The 2,962-nt window shown below is 39.8% G+C and overlaps 1 protein-coding gene across 1 annotated transcript; it reads right to left on the bottom strand.

Annotated features, from left to right (window-relative positions):
• Window positions 1-27: 27 nt before the first annotated feature.
• LOC111671540 (prolyl 3-hydroxylase 3-like) lies at window positions 28-2,283 on the bottom strand. The gene is made up of 3 exons (XM_023429042.2): window positions 1,732-2,283; window positions 485-669; window positions 28-242 (listed from the first exon to the last, which is right to left on the bottom strand). Exons 1-3 carry the CDS (start codon window positions 2,024-2,026, stop codon window positions 45-47), a joined length of 678 nt encoding a protein of 225 aa, XP_023284810.2. The 5' UTR covers window positions 2,027-2,283; the 3' UTR covers window positions 28-44.
• Window positions 2,284-2,962: the final 679 nt, after the last annotated feature.

Below are 2,962 nucleotides of genomic sequence, written 5' to 3' on the forward strand. Positions count from 1 at the left end.
TGGCCACTCAGGGCAGCCAATGTACAAGATTACCTAGTGTAACCCTATTCCCTACTCAAATCCATCACCCCCCTATGCCTCACCCAGTGCTTCTCATTCTCAATCTCTCTGTCCTGGAAGGCCTCCTCGGTCACTCCTTCCATCCTCCTGTACTTCTCAATGTTGTTCCTCATCTCCAGGTGACTGGGGTTGGCCACAAAGTAGGTGTGAGCTGCTGACGCCGCCTTCTGCAGCTTTTCCAACTGATGTGAATGAAGGGGAGAGTTTGAATGACAGTTGTCATAGAAAGACAGGAGTGTTGCAATAGAATACAGTTGTGACCTGAGTCATAATTAGGTTTAGTGAATCACAGCACAGACATGAAACCTCTTGCCTCTAAATGACACTTTGAAATAAGCTAACATGCACCTCTACCAACAGTGATGACAAATGGCCAATTAGTAGAATACCACAGACCTTGATGACTGCCTGGAGAACAACTTACCTTGTAGTATGTGACCTGCAGGAAGTTGTAGGGGTTGCGAGAGCTGAATTCATATTCTATGTCTGAAGAAACAGGGAGCTGCCCTGCAAGGGTCACAGAACGTCCAACACAGAACCTTAAACACTCAGCTCTCTGCTGCACCCAATCCAAGACCCAGAGGTCCCACAGACTCCCCTCCGCAGAATCTAACAATACAGAAAACATGAATCATTTTTGGGGGTGAAATATACCACTGAACATTGTCTGTCATATATACAAAGGATGATTATGTCTAAATTATAAACACTGTTTATGCACTGTCAACATTTGGAGTAATAATGGAGCTTCCTCTATTTGAAATGTACACACTATATTAATATATAATAATAACAGTTTAAATGGTACATATTACCTATGAACACTATATCAAAATATTATTATTATTCATGCATTAATGTAAAGGCAGGATTTTACTGTTGTGGCTGGTTGATTTGGAGCAAGTTTTTAACTATTACACTATTATAGGACTGTCACTTATTACTTTTTACTAATAATTAATATTTATATGTTCTGTTTGTTTCTGATTTTGCCACGCACTTGCCTTCTGCTCTTGAGGTCAAAGTCATATTTAAGCCACACACTCAGACACTGAGAATAAGGGATGCTGCCAGTGACTTCATAGTGTTTTAGTTCCCCACTAGTAATTATCCTTCATCCAAAGAAGTTAGTTTGGCTAACTGCCAGGCCTAATGCTACTAAAAAGTGAAGGGAAACAGATGAATGTCATAACTTTAAGCAAGTGTTTTATGAATTCCTGAAGACTTTAACATGGTCCATTATAGGAAACAAGCTCAGAAATACTGTAGAAATACTGTGTGGGCAACTTAAGTTTACACATATGTGAAGGACATAATATGAGGAGGGGTGGCAAGTAAACATGACCTCATTGAAAGGGTTCACCAGCCAAAACTTTTGGTAACCACAGGCATAGGAAATGAAAGTGAAGCATTACATTTTATTAACATATTACTGACTGTTATTATATCATTCAAATGTCAATTTAATTAATTTAAATGACTAATAAATACCAATTGAAAAAAGACCATAATAGTAAATCGGGCACACCATTGACTCTAGGGTCACCCAATCACTACACCCTAAAGGTGCAAACAGGCGCGCGTGCATACACACACACACACACACACACACACACGCACACACATTCACACACACGCACACACACGTATATTTATCACCTCATTACTTACCCAGTTTGGAGAGCGCCTCTCTCCCTGCTGCGACACAGTCATTGTGACACTGCCTGCGGACTCTGAACAGTGATTCCTTGGTCACGATGGATTTCTCCAGCTGTTCCGCAGCTTTAGCCCACTCCTCGCCAAAGTATGCACGTACCCCGCTGTAATACAAAAAATCATACGGCGGCAGAAGTGACAAAACATTAGCGCTGCCGCCACCCGGAGTTACTGCAGTAGCACTAAGTGATGCTGGAATAATTAAATGAAGCGCCACGTATACAGTGAAATGATCGGAGAGCTGCGCCATGGTCCGAGAAACCAGCCCTCTGTGGAGGAGACGGAGCTGGGAGACGAGGAGGAGGGACTATGGAAATATTTAGGGAACGAAGTAGACTAACCCAGAAAGTTTCCTCCCGTTTGAGAAGAGTAAATGCTGTCATTTCATTTGATGTATGCACTGTGCTCCTCGTTAATGTCACTGACTAGTAATTCCGTTTCTTTAAATCTAGTTAAATTCAACTTATTGACTTGTTTTGAGCTAATTAACGCAACATGATGTGTTTAACTGAATATTATTCAGCAACTGCCGAGTCGTTGTATTCTCCTCTGTGGCCGCGAGAGGCAGACGTTGGTATGGTTCAACTGACGTTACCGTAAATGTACAAATAAATAGGTTGAACGAAAAATAAATCTCTTTCACTCTATTTACAACAAAGAGGTCCAACAACAGTCATACAAAACACAATATAAGCAGGATTTGGAACCAGACTATTTAGGTTTGTGCATGTGAAATTTACTAAGAATGATCAACTCAATGTAGGACGTATTCACACCTGTCTCACTAACCACAAGATAGGCTACAACATCAGATTAATTACATCGATCTGTACATTATAGTTCCCATTTCCTAATTGATAAGACTCTGCATATCTATCCAGAATAAATAAGAGTGAACAAACATGAATGAAAAATGACAAAAGAGTTTCTCTATCTGAATTACAAAAATCATAAGCATAATTTATGTTTAGCCTAAATCTTTCTAACATTTCTTTTACATGGTAAATTCAATGTTAAACCCTAAAGGATAATTCTTTAATTTGGACTGGCACTGAATATCAGTATCCCCAATAAAGATGTGCATAAAACTCACAACGTTAGTCTCTATGACAGTATCCTTAAAAAATAAAGAGAACCAGTGGGAATTGCATCTATTCTTTTCTGGTGGAGGAAGTATTCAGATCCT

The sequence above is a fragment of the Seriola lalandi genome, unplaced genomic scaffold, assembly GCF_002814215.2.
Source record: "Seriola lalandi dorsalis isolate HSWRI2012SDOR001 ecotype SW California unplaced genomic scaffold, Sedor1 jcf7180001956303, whole genome shotgun sequence".
NCBI classification, from domain to species: domain Eukaryota; kingdom Metazoa; phylum Chordata; class Actinopteri; order Carangiformes; family Carangidae; genus Seriola; species Seriola lalandi.